At 34.4% G+C, this 21,599-nt stretch overlaps 1 protein-coding gene across 5 annotated transcripts in view; it reads right to left on the bottom strand.

Moving 5' to 3' along the window:
- The window catches only part of LOC130664379 (protein sidekick), a 28,443-nt gene that overhangs the window by 3,830 nt on the left and 3,014 nt on the right, over positions 1 to 21,599 (bottom strand). The window contains exons 2-12 of one of the 5 annotated variants that reach the window (XM_057464186.1): positions 12,179 to 12,274; positions 10,794 to 10,973; positions 9,267 to 9,480; positions 8,967 to 9,140; positions 8,534 to 8,893; positions 8,333 to 8,460; positions 6,973 to 7,089; positions 6,320 to 6,439; positions 1,164 to 5,411; positions 1,047 to 1,067; positions 135 to 781 (exon numbers count right to left, since the gene is read on the bottom strand). In XM_057464186.1, the coding sequence (XP_057320169.1) occupies positions 135 to 781; positions 1,047 to 1,067; positions 1,164 to 5,411; positions 6,320 to 6,439; positions 6,973 to 7,089; positions 8,333 to 8,460; positions 8,534 to 8,893; positions 8,967 to 9,140; positions 9,267 to 9,480; positions 10,794 to 10,973; positions 12,179 to 12,274 (6,305 nt within the window). The remainder of the gene's footprint in view (positions 1 to 134; positions 782 to 1,046; positions 1,068 to 1,163; positions 5,412 to 6,319; positions 6,440 to 6,972; positions 7,090 to 8,332; positions 8,461 to 8,533; positions 8,894 to 8,966; positions 9,141 to 9,266; positions 9,481 to 10,793; positions 10,974 to 12,178; positions 12,275 to 21,599) is intronic. The other 4 variants (XM_057464187.1, XM_057464189.1, XM_057464188.1 and 1 more) reach the window with 4 other exon arrangements.

Genomic DNA, 21,599 nt, shown 5'->3' with positions numbered 1-21,599 from the left:
ACTATTCTACTATCAATATCAATTATCATTGGGATCAATTTGTAGGGATCACTCGTGATATAAAATTGTTGGGATCAGTTGACGGCGCACCAATAAAACCGTGGTCATGATAATATTTTTAAATAAAAAATTACCTGAGAGTCTGTTGAACTTATTTCTGATGGTTTTTCCGTGACACTGCTGTCATCTGGATTTTCGTCATATCCTTTGAGACTTTCCTCGTCGCTGTGATAAGCAACGGATGCTGGTGAAGGTCTCGGTGGTGATTTCCCGTGCAATGGCGGCGGTGGAGGATGCATTGACTTTCTGGCAATAGTACCCCGTTTACCCAAAGTCCCACATCCATTTCCAATACTCAGAGTACCACCAGAAGGCCGCGTGCGGTAAAGTGACAGATCAGATTCCTGACGGTCATCAATGTCCATTGCCATCGATTCTTCCAGAGTCTTCTGTGCTTCCTGTTTGTATTTATAGCTCTTGCTTTTCACGCACAAAATAGCAACGACCATGATGATAATTACTATCGACGTCGCGGCAAGTGTCACCATGAACCAGGTCTGCCGGTAAAACGGACGGTGCTGAAGGTACGCGTACTCCAAGTACAATTTCGACGGCGTTAAAATTGTTTCCGTTGAATAAGCGGGATAACTGATGCCGTAGCGGTTGTAAGAAATCACACGGAAGAGGTACGCAGTCGATGGCAAAAGATTTTGATATGATATCGTAAATTCATCAAGCGGCCCGTTGTCGCTCTTCGCAATCGTCTGCCATCGGGAGTCATCTGATAAATAAAAAATACAAAATTTATAGTTAATATTTTTTATCCTTTCCCACATAATTACAAATTATGATTTAATTTAAATGTGTACTTGGTTAAATTACAAGCTACCTCACACTCTACGACTAATTAAAATAAATTTGTTAATACGGGAAGGCATTTTCTCATTAAAAAAAAATGAAAAAATTCATGCGCTCCTAATAAATAATTATTATTTTTAATAAACTCAAAACAATCCAATCGGGGTATTTTTTTTAAATACACTTACAATGCTGCCAATCTTCTTTGGCTGTCCCAGAAAAAAAACGACATGAGGACATGACATTTCCCTCAATATTTTTTTATTTTTAAATTATTTAATTGCAATAAGAAATAGAAAGTTTACCTTTTCTGCGAGTTTCAATGTAGTAACCAAGAATAGGTCCTTTGCCAGACGCGCCATTCTTCCATTTTAAATGGACATAGGAGACAGTTTTGGTGACAGAGAGATTCGTTGGAATCATTGGTGAGCCTTCTTGAGGACCGGTTGTAACATTCCCTGATACTGGAGGACCAAAATCGATTGTCAGAGCCCGTACTGTAAAAGTATACGTGACTTCCTCTTCGAGAGGCTGAATTAGAAGACTTGTTTCCGTAACTTTTTGCTTAACTTGTTTGCTAAATTTATCATTTTGCTCAGCGGTTTCGTAAGTAACGACGTAGCCGACGATCTCTCCATTGCGGAGCTTAGGCGGGTCCCAAGTTACGCGCATACTCGTCATGGTGATTTCAGTGAACTGGAGATTGCTGGGTGGACCGGGCAAGTCTTGCTTTGTACGAACAGTAATCGGAGGCGAACGTGGACCATCACCAGCGGGATTGAATGCCAACACTTGGACTTTGTACTCGGTGTATTTGTCTAGGAAAACTAGGCTGTGCTGCAGAGAGGTCGCGGGTACAACTTCGATTTCTTCTTCTTGTTTTTTATCTAGTACTTGAGGTGAGTCAGTGACTAGATAAAATATTTTGTAGCCAAGTAAGTCGCCGTTTTGCATGTGCGCTTGAGGCGGTTTCCATTTTAAAAATACTTCCGTCGAGGAAATAGGCTCTGCTTTGAGACCTTGAGGTTCACCAGTCGGTACGGCTTCGCCGACGTAAACGGTAACTGGTGGACTTGGGGGTCCGTCTCCTTCGGAATTAAATGGCAGTACGACGATTTCATAATTTCTGTCCTCCATTAAATCACTCAGAATCATTTTAGTTTGATTGATACCGATTATTTCCTGCTTTGGCGTCGCTTCAAGTGCCGTAGGAAAATCAGAGACCGGTTGATAAACGACTCGGTAGCCTCCAGTAGTGTGATCTCCACTCCAATGAATTTCTTCGATCATATCCCAGTGTACTTCGATACTTGTCGTAGTGATGGGGACGACTTTGAGACCGGTAACACCACGCGACGGGGCTGCAGGAAGTGTTTGCACTTGCGCAGACTCGTCGCTCCAGTCTGACGGGCCAATGTCATTGGTCGCTTGTATACGAAACTGGTAAAATGTAAATGGTTTTAAATTATTTGCTGTGTAAGACGTGAGAGATGGATCCACACGCTCAGGAATAACTTGAAAAGCTCCAGCATTCTCCGATTTTTGTACTGTGTAATAGCGCAGAGGCGCCGATCCATCAGTTCCCGGTGTCCAAGAAAATGTTATTTGTCTGCTCTGGACCTGGGACCTGCTTATTTGAGGCGTGGATGGAGGCTGCGGTCTTTCGCGATTATTTGTCGTGAGCACCAACGCAAAAGCCGTTTTTCCCCAGCCCAATCTTGTCTGCGCAGTCACTAGGAACATGTAATGCTTCTCAGATTCCAAACCAGTAGCAGTAAATGTACGCGCTTCTGCTTCTACCTCTTTCGAGAACTGTCTCTCCTGGCTGTTGTTCAAATAATACATAACTTTGTAGCCCAGAATCTCCCCATTGGGATCTTCAGGCGTGTCCCAAATAATACGGGCGGTAGAAAAACTCACATCAGGAAGCGAAACATTCGATGGAGGTCCCGGTACGTCTTCAAATGTCTGAACACGAACTGGCGGAGTACTCAGCGCTCCGTCACCAAGTCTCGTGTAAGCCAGCACGTGGATATGATACTGGACGAACTTCTTTAGCTCTGTGAGGGTCGTAGTGAATGTAGTATTCTTTGGAATGTTTCTAAACTGGAATGAGGAGCGACCATTAGCGCTGTAGTAAACTTTGTAGCCTTCAATCTGCCCATTTTGATGTTCTACCGGAACTTCGCCCCATTTAACTAGAATTGTTGTCGACGATGTAGCATTGGCTTCAACATTCGACGGCCCTACTGACGGCACAGACTCACGAGTTCGCTCAATAGCTTTCGGACTTGGCGAGGAAAAACCGACGTCATTGTATGCCTGCATTACAATTTCGTAGAGCGCGAATTCTTCCATGTTTTCCAAGACGTAAGAATTGGCAGTGTGGTCTTCAATGGTGATACTCTGAGACTTGTTGGTCCTCACTTCGGTGTACGTCACATTGTAACCTCGTGGGTTGCCGTACCATTCAAGCTGCTGAAGAGGAATCCAGCGGACACGGAGTTCAGTAGCACTCATTGCACGGACTGTGACATTCATTGGTGGGTGCGAAGGTGGAGCTTGAATCGTTTGGAATTCTTTTGTTGGCTCAGAAGGTTTAGAAGCACCGACGACATTATTAGCAATCAAACGCAGTTTGTATTGCATGAATGGAGTCAATCCGCTGACAGTAATTGTGCTGGCATCCGGATCTGAAACTTCATAAATATTGTACCATGTGGTATTGCGTTTTGTTTGCGCTTGAACGGTCCACTTGATTATCGAGGAGTTGCCGTCGAAGCCCGGTGTGAACTGGAGAACAACTGAAAATGCATCGATATTAGATAGAGCCAATTTTGAAGGTGGTTCTGGAAGAACTGGTTCAACGCCCGACTGAATAGTAGCAACTCGTGATTTCCCGGGGCCTTTTGATGTCCAGGCGATTACTTCGAATTTATAATGCGTTGTTGGTTGAAGCTGTTCCACTTTGCTTGACAGCGTATCCGCGGAAAAATTTAAAACGCGCAATGATTCTTGCAAATCTTTAATCATGTACTTTAGTTGGTAATTCGTCAGTACGCCGTTTATTTCGCTCGGCGGACTCCACTTAACTGTCAGTGCGCGATCGCTTATGTCATCAAATTGTAAATTTTCAACTTCATCTGGTACATCTTCACTCGTTCGTACTTCAATGGGGTTACTTCGTTGCCCATCTCCTGGATCAGTGAAACAAAGAACCGTAATATTGTATTTTGTGTATTTTTTTAGCCCACTTATGATAGCCGACTGTTCAGCGAGCGGGTCAAATAAACTCGGCGGTACTTTAATTGACTTGTATTCATTTTCTTCAGTTAAATTTCCGCGAGTCCATGCTTGGATTTTATATCCTTGATTGATTCCATTTATTTTCTGAGGATTCGGTGGCTTCCACCAGACCTGGACCGCCGTTGAGTTGATGGCTTTCACCCGTACATTAGTCGGTGGTGCTTCGGGAACTCCTTCTCTCGTCTTGATAATCAGCCCATCAGTAAATACACCGACACCTTTGTCATTATACGCGGCAACTTGTACCAGATAATCTTTCCAAGTTATCAAGTCCGATAGCAAATAATTTTTTTGTGCTTCATTAGTAATGTTCTGTATAATCCACGGGCTCTGGTTGTAGTAACCATGGAGGCGGTATCTTAAAATGTAACCCAGAATATGTCCATTGCAGTGTTCGTCCAAAGGCGGCTGCCACTGAGTGATGATTTCAGAATCAGATCTCGCTGAGCCGACGAATCCAACGGGTGGTCCTGACGGTGGCTCTTGCGGAAGTATAACGACGTTGCTCGGCTCAGAAGGAGGACCTTCGCCTACTAGATTGACAGCAGTAACGCGAAATTGATAAGCAGCTGCGGCTTTTAAATCTTCGAGCAGACACCAGCGTACTTGTGAAGACACGTTGTCATTTTCCACGACCCAGTTGGACAGTGAATCAGCTATAGGTCCAGTTTCTGGTACCACGCGACGTTCGACGACGAACTTTTTTATCTCGCTGTTGCCGTCGAAACCCGGCACCCAGCTGATGTTGACAGATCGAGGGGAAATACTTTCAACACGTTCAGCGACTACATTTATTGGAGCGAATGGTAATTCGATTACACTGAGACGTGCACTGCGGGTCTCATTACCACCTGGGGAGATAACAGTACATGTGTACTCGCCCACATCAGATGCGCGGACTGCGCCGATCTCCAGAGTACCGTCGTGACGCATTTTTACCCGAGAACTGGCTCGATTTATCAACTGCGCATTGTAGAACCAGTCGATGTCATAAGGAACACTTGGATCGTTGGATACTTTGCATTCAAGCTTTGCTGTATGTCCTAGAAGCACTGATGTGTCACTTGGGGGACGAATTATTTGTGTCCGGACGTGCACTGACAGATAACCTGACCCGTTGACGGAACCCGCATCATTTGAACGAATACAAGTGTATTTTCCTGCATCATTTAAATTCACGGCCGCGATTGAAAGGTCTCCAGTGTCAAGCAGTTGAACGCGGCCAGCGATCTCTACTGGTATCGTATCTAAAAATAATTGAGCGAAGTTAATATGGATATTAAATTTTAATAATGCTAAAAATAAGATTAAGGGCATTCTCAGACAGAGACTACTCCAAGACTAGTTTTTTTAAAAATATTCAATGACCTTGAACTGTCAAAACAGTATTAAAATTTTAGGAATTAATTTAAAAAATTGAAGCATTAATTGAAAAAAGGACGACAATTGTAATTGTTTGAGATATAAAATTAAAAGAAAATTACTTACAGTTGTTATCAATTAGGAGTTTCAAAAAATTTGTTAAATAAATTTGAGTCTCTGTAAAAAATTTTCGGAGTGAACGCGGAGGATCACTCCGAATTCACTCCCAATTTTTTAGTATACAAAATTTGAAAATTTTAATTATAAAATTGACATGATAATTCTGAAATTTATTTGAATTTAATAATTATCGGATTTTTTTTTTCTTTCAATAAATCAGTTACAAAAAAATGCACATGTAGAAATTAACAAAAACTACGGGTGCAATTTTTTCAAATATTTTTTTTTTTAATAATTTAATGTTTAAAAAAAAATTCAAAAACTATTAGACGTCGGCTAAATTCAGTATCATAATTTGAATACGGTTGTGACAGTTGTCATTGAATATTTTTATAAAGTGGCGGGTATTTTTAAAAATCCCTTAAACGAAATTTGTTAAATAAATTTCAGTAAAATCTTCATGTTTGATTCCTAATTGATGTCAACTGTAAGTAATTTTTTTTTAAATCTGTCTTGGCGAAATTGTAACTGCGTTGCCCTTTTTCAATTAATGCTTTAATTTTTTTTAAATTAATTATCAAAATTTAAATACATTACAATACAGAGTTCATTGAATATTTCAAAAAAGTAGGGGAGAGAATGTCTGAGAATGACCTCAAGTATTAATTTTTACCATTAAAAATCCACGTCGTGTTGGGAATCGGTGCTCCAACAGCTCGGCAAACTATCGTCGCGTCTTTTCCATCCAAAACCGTCAAATTTCGCGGGCTGGTCTCCATAATCGGGATTGAAGCTGCAATTTTAAAAGTTCACCATTAAATTATACATTTAAATTTTATTATCAATCTCATGCGTGATTTCTAAAAGTGTATTTTATTGGTTCAAATAAAATAAAATAAAACAGATGCGTATCCCATAAATTCCTTGTAATAAAAAAAAGTCGGCATCTAATATCACGATTCAGCATTCCTTGACTCGTTACTACTGCATGTTTTTTTTTTTTAATAATAACGATAATAATAAAAAAAATGGATTAGGAAATGGGAACGGGCTCGTGGTGATTCCGATGGCAATGCACACAATAAAAGTGATAATAAGTTTGATAAAATGAAAATGTAAACAAGCAAATGATAAAAAAAGGTGTCGCACGTCAAGCTGTGCCTAGTGACTATAAAAAAGTATAAAAAAAAACTAATAAAAAATATTTTTTTTGTTCATTGTCTACAGAACGTGTCACAACTGTGTTAAAAAAAAATAAAAGCTTTATCTCTCGTTCAATCGAGTATGCCATGATTTTTTTTATCGTCTTCGTAATTGTAATCTTACTCTCTGGATACTGACTGAATTCAAAGCGCCGGTCGGATTGTCGTACCCTGACTACTCGATAGCCTGCAGCCCATCGGGCCACTCTCTTCACAAAGTTCATGCCGGATCTTTTGCCCACTGTTTAGTCAATTACATACAAAAATACACATATCAATCGTATAAATTACGCGTTAGTCATTTAGCTACTACTTTACTCATTTAAATTAACAATTTATAATTAATAGTAATAATAATAATACTAAGGGTGTGCGAAGTTCGAACTTACGAACTATTCGTAAGGAATCGAATCGAATAATTGAAAATTTTGAATTTTTTGAATAATTTGAAACTCCGAAATATTTGGAAATTCTTAAATTATTTGAAAGTTTACGAATAATTAAAAAATTTTTTTTTGAACGACGTAAAATTTTAATAGATTTTCGAATAATTCAAATTTTTATCAGAGGTAAATAGAGCTTGGGGTCAGTTTTTCAAACTGGGCTTATTTTTAATCCGGATTTAAATTATTATTGCTAGTATATCTATCTATATATACCAGCAACATTAATTTAAACCCGGTTAGAAAAACTGGCCCTTAGATACGAATCTACAAAAAAAAAATTTTCTGCTCGACGGAACTGGAAAGTTGCAACTTCATTCAGGGCAGCGGCCCGAAAGTGGCAACTTTCGGGCCGGAGGGCAGAAAAATAGTATACACACCTTGGGAAGTAAATAAGAAAGCCTCAGATCACATGTAATTGTTGGCCGAGGCGAGGCCGAGGTCAACAATTACATGTGATCTGAGGCATTTCTTACTTTACTGCCCTAGGTGTGTAATATACTATTTGGTTACTGTAAAAAAAATTCAACCATTGATTGGAAAAAAAAATGTAGTTGCAATGTCGCCAAGATATTGAATTTTTAAAAAATCACTTACAGTTGACATCAATTATGAATGAAACGAATTTTGGTAAATAAATTTCAGCCTAAAAAATTTGAAAATTCATATTATAAAATTGACATAAAGATTTAACTAAAATTTATTTTCCAAATTTCGTTTAACTCCCAATTGATGTCAACTGTAAGTAATTTTTAATCAATTGATAAAATTTTGATACACTTATGACAATTAAGTCATTGAAATTAAAAAAAAATGGAGGCACTGTTTGAGAATGATCTTAAATAAAAATTTAACATTTGAAACCTGATCAGAATTTTTTCAATTCGAGTCAAGTAATTTAAAAAGTTACTAATAATTCAAAAACTTTCGGATAATTCCAAAATTGACGAATAATTTGAAAAGTTACGAATTCGATTCGAATCCGATCCGCACACCCCTAAAATAATACTAATAATAATACAGTAAAAATAAAATACTAACTCTTGACTTTAAGCCACGTGTAACTAGAAGATTCACCCGCATCATTTGAAGCTAAACACTGAAACATTCCCGCGTAGCTCATCGTCAGTCTCTTGATAACCAGCGTACCGTCTTCATTAATATCAAACCTAAAGTAATTTGTCATCAATAAAAAAGTCTAATAATTAAATAATCAACTTTATCTAATAATTATAAACTTACTTGGTCCCAATAAAAGAATCAACTGGTTCTGCATTATGGTACCAAGTTATTTTAGGCATAGGAACACCAACAACTTCACAGGGGATCAAAACAGCTGATCCATAATCACCGTGAGTCTCGCGTTTCAATTCATTAACAAACGTGGGCTTTTCAAAAACATCAACACGAGCACTGGCATTTATCATCGGATATCCACCGCTGCGAAGTGTAACGTGACATGTGTAGACTCCAGTGTACGTTAAATTAGCAGAGATAAGTTCCAGTGTCCGGTTCCACAAGTCATTGAAGCTGTATGAGATACGGGCGTTTTCAATTGGTACGCCGTCTTTTGTCCAGAGAACTCTTAATTCGTGTAATGATCTTTAACAATACGATTAATTAATAAGTAATTTGTTTGAATAATTGGTAATTTAAAATAAAAGTTAATGCATACCGTGCGTTTGCAATACAGTCAAGATAAGTTACTGGTTGGTCTTTAGCAATTTGTGTGTCATTTGGAGCGATAATAATTGAAGGCGCAACTTCAACATTTGGATCGCCAATTACTTCAAGCTTAAAGTACGGACTGTACTCCTCTTTGCCTATTTGTGTGTTCATAGCCCGAGCTCTTGAATAAAAAATATAAGTAATCGTTATATATTAATATGGCCTTTTGAGATCCATGTTATAGTCTCGGTCATAACTTAAGATCTTGACGAGCGTCTTACGTTACGTTACGGCCTCATTTTCTTACCTATACAAGTCTTCGTCATTGTCGCCGGCATTCAAGATGAGAAGCCTGCGCTGACTCGTTGCATAATTAATACCATAAGGTACTGGTCCGTCTGGCGTTGACCAGGTGACGTCGGGTGTTGGATGACTCTCGATAGGTGGTAACTCTAAAATAGCTGCTTCACCATACCCTACACTTATTACCTTTTCTGTTTGGTCTTTAAATACTCCCATGTCTGTAAGTTATAATTCATAATATGTATCTAGTTTTTTTTTTAGTAGATTTCATAGAAATCTATCGCATTTGTCCTCATGGGAAAATTTTTAAAAAATTTCGCCATAGTCTATCATAATTCGTCGAGTAGATTCCAAAAATACCATTGGTTCAAAAATTTATATATGTATGTATATTAAACTGATTACAAAAAATCGACTATTTTTTTTTTTTGAAACTCCTTATCAAGTAGTTGTAGAGAGGGGGAAAAAAGATGCCTGTTAAAAGATGAGCTCTTAATATTTAGAGGCCGCTCATCGCAATTTTCTATATCCCGTTTAAATAACAGGAAAAAAAATTTGAGTGGAATTTTATATCTCGGCAATGGCTCATTGTACAGATAAACTCAGGATATATTTTTGTAGGGAATTTAACGCTCTACTAAAAAAGTCTCTTATTATTTTTTGATAAATTCATTTGTTCAAAAGTTATAGGAGCTTGAAGTCAAATTTATAGTAAATTTGGAGGTCTTTTTACTTTTCTGGCGAAACTATGAGACTTATCACAAAATGTTATAGAATCTTTTTTGTAGACAATTTTATTCCTTACAAATTATCTCTGATAAAGTTTTTTGAAATTCCGTATTGTTTTCTAGTTATTGTCATTTTAATGTCAAGATCTGGAAATCGATCAGAACACTATTTTTTTTCCAAAGCTTGGTATTAAAATGAAAATAACTAAAAAAAAATGCAGAATTTCAAAAAATTTTACTAGAAATAATTTGTAGGGAATGAAATTGTCTACAAAAAAGGTCTTGTGACTTTTAGTGATAAGTCTGATAGTTTCGTCGGAAAAGTAAAAAGACCTCGAAATTTACTATAAATTTGACTTCAAGCTCCAATAACTTTTGAACCAATGGATTTATCAAAAAATAATAAGAGACGTTGACTTAAAATTTTTCTTCTCCATGTTACTTAAACGAACTTTCTGAAATTTTATACACTTATTCTTTAGAAAATTATCTTGATCAAATTCAAAAATTTAAAAAAGCAGTTGAGTATTTAAAAAAAAGCAGCAATTTAAGTTTTCAAATTTTATGGCTGGCGGTTTTTGCTCGAAATTCATTAGAAATCAAAGAAATAGTGAAAAATCGACTTCCATTTCGGATGCCGAGTGGCCTTTTTTTTAAAATATAAAAACTCTATATAAAGTACTCGGAACACTCAACATAAAATTATTATTTTAGCTTCTGTAATTACAGGAAGTTATGGATACTTAAAACTAAACCGAGAGTAGCTAAATAGAAATAAATTTAATAATCAAATAAATACGTACATGCAACTGAGAAAGTAACACGTTCACTGAAAATTGAACCGACTTCATTGCTAGCAACGCAGTAGTAAACTCCAGCATCTTTTTTATTTGCGTTCTGGATCCGCCAAAATGACTCTGATGTAAATTCATTGCTCAGCGCGACACCGTCTTTGAACCACCTGTATTTTGGTGGAGGATATCCTGGGAACAAAAAGAATGTTAATAAAACATATACTGTTTTTTATATTTATTTTATATAGGCAGTACAAGCAACTCTTTCTTATCAAATTACACTTCTATCTTTTTCTATCCTCATAAAATCTATCTCTGTCACTTGACGAGTTTCAGAAATTCTATGGCTTCATTCACCCTCAGTCATTCGATCCAATCGTTTGTCTCGATGCTTCTTTGGCATTCTCGTGCTACCGTATACTTATATATACTCTCAGATTATATACATCAATAACGTATAATCTCACTTACAAAATAAATAAAGGATTGCTTTGTATATTTAAATACTTCAAGTACTCAATAAAAGTTTATCTTAGATATTTTTTTTATTGTCTTACCAATTACTTTTACTCCAGTTTTACGATTTTAATTAAATATTCGATAGTAAAATTTTATGTCGTTGATTATTTGTTGCAGAATTGATTAAACTATCAAGTATATGGACGTCATCGGTAGAAAACCCGACTCCAAATTTTTTTTTGATTCTACAAAAGTGACATTTTTCGCGGTGGCGGTTTTTTTAAACTTTTGATATTGGAGATGAGAAATTTTTCTCGTCCGAAAAAATATTTACTCGCCCTAAGAAATTTTTTGCATTGTAAATTGAAATAGAAAATTCCTTAGGGCGCGAAAAAATTTCATAATGCAAAATTTTTATGATTTTGAAGTTAACTGACGTTTAATAATTTTTGAATTTTTATAATAACGACAAATTATAAAAAAAAAAATATTTGAAAAAATTCCACCCATCGATTTTTTAATTTTCTACGTATGCATTTTTTAGTTTTTTTTTTTTTTTTGTGTAATTAATTTGTAAAAAAAAAATCAAAAATTTTTAACTGTCTGCTAACTGCAGGATCATAAATTTCTCATGCACCAAAAATTCCTTTTTTTCTCTGTAAAACTATTTTGTAAAAAAATATAAAGTAGGAAAAGTATTCTACTGATATCGATATCGATTAGTTAATTGAAGAAATAAATTACAAAATACTTTAGATTAATTTGATAGGAAATTATCTATTACTTTTAGTCATGCGATAGTAAATCAATTAAATATTTTTATCAATCAATCGATTAACGAATTAAAGATTTTTATCAATAATTAGTTATAAATATTAATGACGCGATATAGTTAATACTTTTTATTAATTAAAAAAAAATAGGTGACAATTTACCTCGTGCTTGACATTGAAGTATTTTTGTTCTATTTTCTATCAATATATTGCTTATACCAGATGGTTGTGTGGTAAATCTTGGCTCTTGTAAGGATTCTGAAACAAAATAAAACAAGAATATATATATCAATACTTCGATTGGTAACGTAAGAAATTGCATACAAAATGACCGTAATTAAAAAAACCAAAAAAATATTTCGTCTCCAACTCTATCATTTTTTCAGATAAAACCGCCGCAGAGGAAGCAATTAATTTTTATTTAAATAATAAATTCGGCCATCAAAGAAACTACGGTATAAATTTTTATACTGTAGAGCATTGAAACATTTAATTCAAAAGATACTTTGATGAACTATATATAATAAAAAAGAGTTTGTAATAAAGTAAGATAATCTACGTGGCGGTGGGTGATAGCAATGTCGGTAGGAGAGGAACAAGAAGCCGGACAAAGAGCCCATCAATACTAAAAGACTTGCTAAGACCTCTTTGAGGTTTAAATTATAAAGACAACCTCAAGGCTGAGGGCAAAACATCACTAATCTAATGACATTATTAGTTCAATAGATATACTGTTATTTAGTTACGCTTATTATTTTTTTTTACATTTTTTATATTTGTGTTTACTCAGGCATGTCCACGTAATTGTAAATGACTACAATGTATCTCCCTCTCTTGCTCTGTCTCTCCCTCGTTTTTTTCCTTTATTTTCATTTTTAACGGATATACCATTAAATAAATTCAAAACCTCTGATATTATACATACATATATATACATACATATATATATTTAACTCTTTTTACTTTGGAGTAGAGCCCACAAAAATTCTTTTACTCCCCTTTTATACTTCATGGCCTTCTCACCGTGTCCTTTTACTCTTACTCAACATATATATATTTATAAAGAAGGTATATATGAATTCATGTGTATATATATATGTACTTATATATATTATAATAAAATAGTGAGTCAGGACATTGGATTTAATTCTTCAAGAGAATGGGATACTCAAAACGAAAGTTTAAACGACACGTGGAATTATTTTCATATTGCTCATACATTTAGCAAAAAAAAAAAAAGTTTTTAATGATCTTTGCATATTTTTTTTATCGTTAAAAATCCAAGGCTTCTATATTTAATAAATTTATTTATTTAAATTGCCAACGGGTAATTGCGTTATAAAATTCAACGAATAACGAGTGGAGACTTACTTATAACTGGAAGTTTTATAATTTAATAACATTATGTATATACTATTAGTACATTGTAAAGGCAAATTGTAGTATAAAAAGTTTATTCTGGTTAACTGAACGGTTTATTGCTCTTAACAATTGCTCGAAGAGTTTATTCAGTCATTCGTAATACATTCCCGATGAATTTAAAAGAGAACAAATAAAGTAAAGAGAGAATGAACGGGAAAAAAAAAAATAATAATAATAATAATAATGAGAAAAGAACAATTGAGTGATGTGAGGCAACGTAGGCCTCAATCGTATTCAATCAGAGTCACGTACTGGCAAATGCAGCAGTTAAATAAGAGCAGTACAGAGGAATAAGTAAAGCAAAGCAAAGTAAAGAGAGCAGTATTATAGTTAGCTCTAAGTACAGAGGGATAAAGATAGAAATAAAAATTTTGTTGTGAGGGAGAGAAGAAATAAAAGCAAGAGCGGCGCCCGCCACAACAGCAAAAGATGAAATTTCAAGAGTGTATGCCACTTGAAGGCACAGCAACTCCTCTTCCTCTCATCTACTCTCGAATAATCCTGAGTTGAGTTTAGTTGAATTTTATCCCCGGCCTCTTATCTCTTTTTTCGAGCACATCAGCACACACCGACACCCCTGCTACCCTATCTCAATCTAGCATTCGGAGATTAAGACTTTTAAAATCTATTTTCAGATCTCTTGTACTCATAAATTCAATGAAAAAAATATAAAAGTTTAAATAAATTCGATTATTTTATTACAGAGAAATGATCTTCAAATTCCCTATTTCCCGGTTTCACAGTAAAGTTTTTCACATTTTTCCCTGATTCAGAAATTTTATTCGTATCATTGATATTCAAAGTTTTTATTATATTTTAATTGTCAATAATTAAATCTGATGATTAAATCATGCGAGAAACCAAAAAAAGTCAATAAAATAAATTAATAAGGCGGACTTTTGATTACTCGATGTTAAAAATATGTAAGTTAAAATATTGAATAAGAAATTTTATGATTAAAATAAATTAAAAATACACTAGTCACAAAAATTAGGGATATTAAAAAATTGTAAATTTTTAAGGGATTTTCCCCAGGTTGTAACTCGAAGGAAAATGGTCACGCAACAAAAACAAAAAAGACAAATTGTAGCTTCAAGTGTCTAGTTTTCTGATCTGGTCTTTAAATTTTTTTATTATGGACGATTCGGAGTAATAAAAAGTCAATCATAATTATCGAGAAAAATTTATTGAAATCCGTAGACCGTTTTTAAGACGAGCAAAAATTTTGAAATTTTTTTTCGATGGTTTTCTTAGAATTACTCCGGCCCGTGCATAATAGAAAACTTTAAAGACCAGATCAGAAAACTAGACACTTGAAGCTACAATTTGTCTTTTTTGTTTTTGTTGCACGACCATTTTCCTTCGAGTTACTACCTGTTGAAAATCACTTGAAAATTTACAATTTTCTCAATATCCCTTATTTTTTCTGACTAGTGTATTATTTAAAAATTTTTAAATTTTTAACTGTCGCAATTTAATTCCCGGATCCTTTTTAAAATTCCCAGACATTTCCATATTTCCCAGTTGTATTAAATTCCCTGATAATTCCCGATATTCCCAGTTTGTAGCCACCCTGGTTATGATAAGAGACCCAGTACCCGACCAGGAAACTAGAACCCGATCACTCATACATTGGTATATCTATATTCACTAAATTTTACTAAATATATCTATACAAAATACATGGAGTGATCGAGTACTAGTTCCCTGATCGGGTACAAGATCTTTTACCTTTCAAAATTTCCTGACATTTCCATGATATTTCCCAATTGCATTAAATTCCCTGATAATTCCCGATATTCCCGGTTTGTGGCCATTGCTGTATTAACACTTATATTCATTTTTTATTCACCATCTTCATGTCTGCTCAAATTTAACGGTAGTTCTCAGTCATTCGCAACACCTGGGCAACCCCTTTTTTTATATGTATATATATAATAATATCGACTTGTTCAAGCACCCTTCATTGTCTAGTTATTCGCCACCCTATGATCTAGAACAGCTGCATACTCAAGTTCCGCTTCGTGTATAAGTACACTAGCGCAGGGACATCTTCGTATTTTCATTCATAACAGACGTTATAAAAAGCATGTAGCTTCAAAAACAAAAAAAACATTTTAATTAAATTTTCAAAAACAAAATTTAAATTTAAACTAAATTAATAAATTACTTCCCAATGTGGTAACTTTATTTATTTTTAGGTGTCGCGGAACAATGCAAGGTTGATCACCTCTAGAATGCAGAGAATTCACGGGTTAACACGTAGTTGTAAATTATCTGTATGGAAGTACTTCCTGCTGTATGGAGTTTTCGGCAAGTAAGACGCAATGCGCAACATTTTGCAGGTTTTTTTTCCGTCTCTGTCTTGTGTTTCGTCTCACAAGCTTGTCTCAGTACCCTATCAGTCTTCTCTTTTTTCGCCAGTACTCTATTCCTTTACCTCTACCTCTTCATCACCAACACGTCCACTATGCAGCAGCAGCAGCAGTTTGAGCCAGGGTGAAAACACCCGCGATATCGTCGTGGTGAAATCATCCCTCTAGACTCTACGGCTTTTTTTATGCTGTTCTTCTGCCAACTTTGCTTAATCGAATATCACGTGAGTTGAATGAACCTTTAGACTATTTTATATAAATCGTTTTCAATTTATCTCATTAAATTTAATTTTTTTAAATTGTCATTGATTTTTTTTTATTTTACAGTATTCGTATTTGTGCGCTGAGAAAGAAAAATATTTTTGAATCATTGAATATTTTTACCATAAGAAATTATGCTATTAAAAATTTTCAATCCTAATAAAGGGCAGAGGTACCAGTTTTTGGGCCAGTTTTGGACACTTGAAAAATTAAAATAAAATAATTTGTAAAAGACGTAATGAAATAATTAATTTTTAAAATGTGTTCAAAGATGCACTGTAAAAGGTGTTAAAATAAAATAACACCGGTGTAGATGGTGTAATGTGGCAGTGTTAAATCGGTGTAAAAAAATTCTATGTATAGAAATTGGAAAAAAAATGTATTATGTATAAAAAAATATAAAAATTTAATGAACATGATCTGGAGGAAATTTTAATTTTACTGTGCACTTATTTAAATAATTATGTTATAACACCGGGAAATTTTTTTAACACCGGTAAAGAATATTTACACCAGCGGCGGTATTATTTTAACACCGCTGTCAATGTTGAAATTTAACACCTACACCGCCTGGACTTACCCCGTTTTTTTTTTTTTACAGTGTAGTTTTATCCCACTATTAAAATAGAAATTTTATTTTCTACTTTTTCATTAATCAAAATCAAGTATTCAATTTTCAAAAATGGAGCGGTGGCCAAAAATGGAACTTCTGCCCTATTTTTGGTGCAAAAATTTCAAGATTTTATTCAAAATAATTTTCTTAATCGAAAAAACACATTCATTTCCCGATATTTTGATTTTTTTTGCAATCGTCTAGATAAATTTTGATTTTCTTCTATCAAAAAAATGACTCTTCGCTCTAGACATGAAATGAATCCAATAATTTATATCCATTTATTACTCGAAAAAATATCGTTTCCACAAAAATTATATTTTCTGTGGCCGTTTTTAAAAAAAAATCCTCAGAATAAACTTTCAATTTATTTGAAAATAAGCCCGCCCTCAAAGGGAAACTGTCTCGCAAAAAAGTACAAGAAAGTGCAGACAGAAAAGAAAGTTTTCTTATGATGAGTAGAGTCTATTTATAAAACTTTCTTTATGGTTAGATTGGCTGAAGCGAAATTCCGGTCGATGATCTATATGGTAATAGTCATTAGCTCATCAACAATTACTCAATTGTCTGATTCGACACAGATATTCATCATCGCTTATTCACTTAGATCCTTAAAAATAAATATATAAAAATTACATCACATGTTCTAATAATTATCCAACGTGATTCGCTCTATTAATTATTATTTATGAACTTTTAATTAATTTAATCTTCATCTCACAAAAGTAAAAGTTACCTCCTTCAATAGACGCAGTAATGCGTTAATTAAAAAAAGTAGTAAGCCAGCATTCGTTACATATTTTATAAATTTAAAATAAATCCAGACTCGGATAATTATTTTTAAAATTCCGTATCGTTAAATTATCTTTTAATTTATTTTGTTTTAACAGAAGTCTTCGGGCCTGAAACAGAAAACGAGGAAGGTAATGATCGCTATTTCTCTAGTTATTATTTTCATTCACTAAACTTTTTTTTTATTTTTACTACTCAGCTGTTACTGGCCATAAGTCCAAGTGTCAAGGGAATAAAATAAGTGGAGTAAAGTTTAAATGCATATGGAACGTGCCACGGAAAATAACGAAGGGCGTTTCTGTCTAATCGTTCTCTTTTACACTAAACCGTCTCCTATATATAATATACATATATATATAACTATGCGTAAACCGTTTTTAGACTACTATAAAGTATAAGCTAGCTAAAGAAATTGTTCTATCGATATTCCTGTGAGCATAAAAGTTCACTGGCTTTATTCCAACTTAACTCCAGTACAATATTATTTTTTCCAATACTGCGGAAATTTTAAAATCAAAGTCAGCGAAACGAAAAAATGACTTTTTTATGTATGCATTTTTTTTGTTATAAACAACCTGTGCTTTAGGACAAACGTGTGGTGACTAAGGTGACGCTAGACCACAAAGACGTATAGATAAAATAATAAAAAAGAAGAATAATCTCGAAAGAAATAATAAAAAAAGAGGAAAGAGTTAGAGTAGAATGTCTCGTGGTATCGTGGTCTTGGGGCCAGTGACCGCCCCCGGCAAGGCTCTCACTCCTTCCTCTCTTCTTTTAAAACTCCTGTTTCTTTTTTATTATTATTTTTCATTCGTCCCTTTACTGCCTATGCCACTACAGAGTACACTTACTACTTCTTGATCAGCCTTTTCATTCTTTCTTGCTCATTTTTGAATCCTCTCCCTCTTTCTCTCTCTTATATTATGGGTACTTTAAGTATTCCCGCAACAGCTTACAGCTTACGCATTACATGCTCATATAGTATATAAGAGTATACGCACGTAAAAGTTAAGTCGAAGAGCCGGTACTTTTACTTGGAAAATATTGTAGATGGCAAACACGTGTGCTGGATATACGTCTGCCTATTGCATTCCTGCTCTTTACTTATAAAATCTATTGCCTTCTTAACTTGGCTTGTACATTCCCATATATATAAATATATATACTGTCAGAATCCACTACATATTAGGGTGGTCCAAAAACCCCAATTTTTGTTTTTGAGTCCCATGAAAATTTTTTGGTTTGGATATTTTTTGAGCCCTCCAAAAATCAGCTCGATAAAAAATTTGTGGGGTCGCTCACAAACTGAAAATTCTAAAAATCATTAAAATTCTGATTTTTTTTTTAATTTTTTCTTTCTCGTAGCAGAAATAATTTATATTTGTAAAATCAATGGCATGTTGAAAATTTTAAACGAAAATTTAAATAATTGAAGGTCACTCAAGAACTTTGAGGTGCTGTTTCTTAGACGCTTTTGAACGACCAGCGAATAATATTGAAGCATCTCAATTTTGCCACCATCAATTTATATCATAACGAATAAAAATATAACCCTTTTTAATTTTTAAGTTGATTCTTGAGCGACGTTTAAAAATCTATATTTTGAGCTAAAAGTTTCAGCATAGTAATGATTTTACAGATAGAAAATATTTCTGCCACGAGAAAGAAAAAATTAAAAAAAAAATCCGAATTTCAATCATTTTTGGAATTTCTGAATTTTTCGTAAAAATTTGGGAGTGAATTTGTAGTGATTACGGATTTTATTTAAATCCTACTTCATTCCGTCACTCGGGGGTTCCGAAGTTAAAAAAAAAATCACTCTACATACGGAGTAAATAGGAAGTTTGCTTTTTCAGCTGAGTGATTTCGAATCGATCTGGATTTTATTTCAATCTGCATTCACTCCAAACCGGATTTTCAATATTAAATTAAACTCCCCCTCGAAATAAAATTCACTCCTAAACGGAGTTTATTTTAACACTAAAACTCCGAATCGGAGTGAATGCATTGAAATAAAATCCAGATCCTCCGAAATCACTCCGCTGAAAATTCAAACTCTTTATTTACTCCGTTTGCCGAGTGATTTTTTTTTAACTCCCAGTAACAGAGTGAATCCGGATTTAAATAAAATCCGTAATCACTCCGAATTCACTCCCGATTTTATACAGTGTATGAGACTCATAAATAAAAAAAAGTCGTTTTTTTTGGGTCACTTTACTACATACATAACAGTATCACTCCACCATGAACTAAAAAATTTTTGTAATTTTTGGGTTTAGGCCCACATCAACCAACACATCAACCTCCGTCCCTATCTGTAAAAGAATGTGATGAAATGATTTATTGCTCCAAAAATAGTATTCAAATTTCATAAGTATATTTTTTCTCAAGTTAAAGTTCATAAGACGTAAGACTTGGTACATAATACCTACGAATGTATCATCGGGTGAGTGGAGTAATTTCACGGTTGATGATCGCCTGACTTGCGATCAACACTAGATATAGATAGTTTGCTGCATTATATTGTATACTTCTACTATTACATATTACACACTTAATAGTCGTAGTGGTATAGTTTGTAGCAGATATCTCTTACATTACAATACATATAAGTACTCTAGCGTAACTACAACATCAAGTTTTCCACTCGACGTCGTATTGTTTTTTTATATTTTATCACAACTCGTATCCTATCCGTGGTCTCTCGTCCACGAAGCTCTCGATTTCTTCGTCATTGCTCTGAGATCATCTTCTATTACCTTATCGAGATACAATATTTTGTTATAATTTTTATTTCTCGTTAGACATGTGTCAAAAAATAAAAATAAATGCTTCTATAAATATCTACATCAAGCTCAAGTATCTTTCGTCTCTTTGTAAAATTTTTTTCCGATCAGAAAAACTCGGAAGTTAAGATATTTTCCGTCAAGGCAGATGTTTAGTTGTCTAAAATAAAAATATAGTAGCAGTGGTAGTTAAAATGATCCCGAAGGATTTGAAAAAAAAAATTTTTTTGTACCTTATGGTTTGTTTCATTACATTTGGTGCTGTATATAAATTGTAGGAATGGCTTTTAAAAAGCATCACCGTCAAAAAGAGTGTGTGGAACATCAGAATTATATGGTGGGAAAGACATTGTACGTGAATAGAACGCAGGTGAATGGTAAAAACGAGGCCGATGCGGTTCTCGAGAGGTATAGGCGAGGGAGAGACGAGGGAGAGACGTATCCGGCGGACGACGCGTTAGCGTTCCTGGCATGTTTCCGAGGACGAAGGACAGGATAGGGCCACACTCTACTCAATACAACGAGTGATTAAAGTAAGGAGGGCGTGTAGAATCACGCAAATCCAATTGTCTTATTATTATTATATTTTTTTTTCCTCTCTTTTAAACGTTTACTTTTAAAATATACTCTTTGTCTTGAATTTTACTTCTTTTAAATATTTTATTCCCCTCAATGTGCCCGATCTCACATAAAGTCTTCACTGTATAATTCTCTATACTCTGTACTATTTTCTTGTATACAAATATATATATATATAAAATAAGTAAAGCTGTTTAGTATTATGGTTTTCATGGATGAGAGAATCAGGTTCTTGATCAAGAATGATAATAGATGATGAGTACTAGTTGCTGTATAAGACGTTTTCTTTACTTGGCTCTCTACTCATCTGAGTCACATATAAGTGGTGAGACAGGTTTGCTTGTTGCTGGCATACCAACTAATTGCCGATACGATGAACCTCTACTACTGGCTGTAGATGTACACAAGATGACCTCGAACGTAGTGAAGGAAATAAGCGTAATCTCTGATATGATTGTAGCAAATCCACATACCAGATCCACAGGTTATTTATTTAACTTGAATTATTTTATTTAGTATCTCAGTGCACCTGAAAATAAAATATTACATCACATGAACGCAAACAAGACAAGCAAACCGGGTTTTAGTTTCCTGGGCTCTTCTCTTCTCTTATCTTGTGTAAAGAAATGAAATGTCATTTGATCCGGATGAATAAACACTTGCAGGCGTTTGTGACAAGTGTCTCAACTGTCCAAACTACCGCCTACGGTGTTCCAGGTCAACAGTTTAACTCAATTAATTAATTGACGGACGAA

Source organism: Microplitis mediator, chromosome 3, assembly GCF_029852145.1.
Source record: "Microplitis mediator isolate UGA2020A chromosome 3, iyMicMedi2.1, whole genome shotgun sequence".
NCBI lineage: Eukaryota > Metazoa > Arthropoda > Insecta > Hymenoptera > Braconidae > Microplitis > Microplitis mediator.
The sequence above is the reverse complement of the archived record's forward strand: the minus strand, read 5'-3'. Positions and strand labels throughout refer to the sequence as shown.